Source organism: Orycteropus afer, unplaced genomic scaffold (genome assembly GCF_000298275.1).
Source record: "Orycteropus afer afer isolate SDZICR_OR568_19922 unplaced genomic scaffold, OryAfe1.0 scaffold00387, whole genome shotgun sequence".
Classification (NCBI taxonomy): domain Eukaryota; kingdom Metazoa; phylum Chordata; class Mammalia; order Tubulidentata; family Orycteropodidae; genus Orycteropus; species Orycteropus afer.
Window position 1 is genome coordinate 2,137,187 of NW_006921974.1, and position 2,089 is coordinate 2,139,275.

The window sequence follows — 2,089 nt, forward strand, 5'->3', positions numbered from 1 at the left end:
CATATGCCTTACCCATTGTGCCACCAGAGCTCCTTCACATGATTTGCCAGGAAATACCGACTGTAAATTTGGAGAGCTTTCCCTTTTACCACCCCTCTGCCCCCTACACAATTCCTCTAGGATGATTCTTCCTTGTGACAGATGCCAGACCTATATGCCAAAGAGAGGTATGGGGGGACGTGTGTCTCAGAGCCAAGGTGAAAGTCGCTCCTTCAGCAGACTTCTTATGCTCTGAGAATGAGGTCCCGACCCTACCTTGGACCTTTAGCTCATAGCCATGGGGCCCCGGCTTGGTAACCTTTCCCCTGCAAAGCATGGAGCTTAAAACCCTCTGTGGTTAATGGAAGGAGAAGAAGGGGAGAAAAAAAGACAGTCAAAGGACTTCTTTGCCATGCGACAGGAAAACATATTCCATTTTAATGCACTTAAGAAGTCATCCGTGATACATTAGAAAAGGTACTGGTGAGATCTGGTTGTCTCAAGAGCAGGTCGCCAGAGGGTGACTCCACTGGCACAATGCGACCGGCTAATGGCCGAGTTGGGCCTGCAGGTAGCCAGTTCCTCTGCATCAACGTGTTACAGTTCTCACTCATTATTCTAGTAAATGTTTCCTAATAACCCCAAGCTTCTGACCGCCCAGAAATAGCTCGTGGAAGCTTAACGGTCCCTCTCCCACAGCAAGACCCGCACTTTGCTCTTAACTCCTTTGTCCTACCAGCTTTGGGACCCCTCGCCAGGCCGGCCTGGCCCTTGGCTCTCTCGGTTATGGGGGTGCTCTGGTTTGGGTCCTCCTGGCCGGTAGCTGCAGCAGGCATGGGACAGGTACCTGAGACCGGCCCCGACCCGGTCGGCTCCTTCCCGACCTCGCCTTTGGCTGTGGCCTGCTCTGTGACGGTGGCCTCGCCCCCGCGGTGGGATCTGGGAGACCCAAGCACCGAGGCTTCCCGCAGCATCGGGGCACTGCACCTTCCCGTCTCCGCCGCCCTCAACGGTCCTGGAAGAAGGGAAACACTTGGCGCAAAAGGCCTTGAATTTGCGCCACTCGGGAGCCCACGGAATCCTTCCCCTTGGCCGACGGCGCCGCCGCTCTAGCCGTTGCCTCCACGGCCGTCGTGCCCGCTGGGCTCAGGGTCCATCGCAGGAGCCGCGCGGCACCACCGCTGCTGTTGTTGTTGGAGTTGTTACGCTCGTCACCGCCCATCACTTCCCAATCCTCGGCCCCCGACAGCTCCCACAGCCTCCGGGGTGCGTCGGGCCGCAGGTAGTGGCAGGCTCGATGGCCGCTGTGGTCGCGACGCGTGGGGTCGGCGCCCAGGGCGCCAACCAGCACCTTGATGACCATGTCGTGACCCTGCTGGGTAGCCAGGTGGAGAGGCGTGAGGCCGCCGCTGCCCGGGACGCTCACGTCGAGCTGCAGCCCCTGGCGCTGGGCGAAGTCATGCACCAGGATGAGCTCCTCGTGACGCCCGTGCTTGGCCAGCCAGTGCAGCAGCGTGTAGCCGGTGATCGGGTCGCTCCGTAGCAGCAGTCCCGGCTCAGCCTCCAGCAGTTCCTGCAGCTCCTCAAAGCGGCCCCCGGCGGCCGCCAGCATCCAGGCGTGCTCCCGCAGATCCATGCACAGCCCGCTGCCGGCCGGCGCGGCTGGCGGCGGCTCGTCCACGCGCTCCTCCGACGGCCACCCAGCGGGAGTCGCCCCCTGCAGTCCCAACAGCTCGCGGAGCGCTCCCCGCCGGCGCGCAAAGCCGGCTCCCGAGAGCATCCCGGAGCCTTGAAAGGAGGACTCCCGAGCGTTGGCGGCAGCGCCACGGTATCTGCCCAGGCTCCCGGTGTCCAGCCTGGAGAGATGGTGCTGCGGGGCGCTCCGCAGGCTCAGCGCCATGGTCAGGGAGGCCCTGGACGGCCGACTCGCGTCCCCTCGGGGCTGGGCCATGCTCCTGCCGCTGCAACCGCAGCCAGGCGCGATCTACAGCTCCTCACCCTGCCCGGGCCGCACCAGGAGAGGAACTGGCGCGGGCGCTGGGGAAGGAAGCGGCTTGAGTAATTGGGCTCAGAGGGAGGGAAGGAGGGAGCGAGGGAGGGGAGGCGGGGG

The 2,089-nt window shown here is 63.0% G+C and overlaps 1 protein-coding gene across 1 annotated transcript; it reads right to left on the bottom strand.

Moving 5' to 3' along the window:
• Positions 1 to 985: 985 nt before the first annotated feature.
• Positions 986 to 1,930, bottom strand: SOWAHD (sosondowah ankyrin repeat domain family member D). Its single transcript, XM_007953333.1, has one exon. The coding sequence runs from the start codon at positions 1,928 to 1,930 to the stop codon at positions 986 to 988; it is 945 nt and encodes a 314-aa protein (XP_007951524.1).
• Positions 1,931 to 2,089: the final 159 nt, after the last annotated feature.

What these genes read in the sequence shown, in the direction of transcription:
- SOWAHD (XM_007953333.1), bottom strand. Translation starts at nt 1,930, where the DNA reads ATGGCCCAGCCCCGAGGGGACGCGAGTCGGCCGTCCAGGGCCTCCCTG.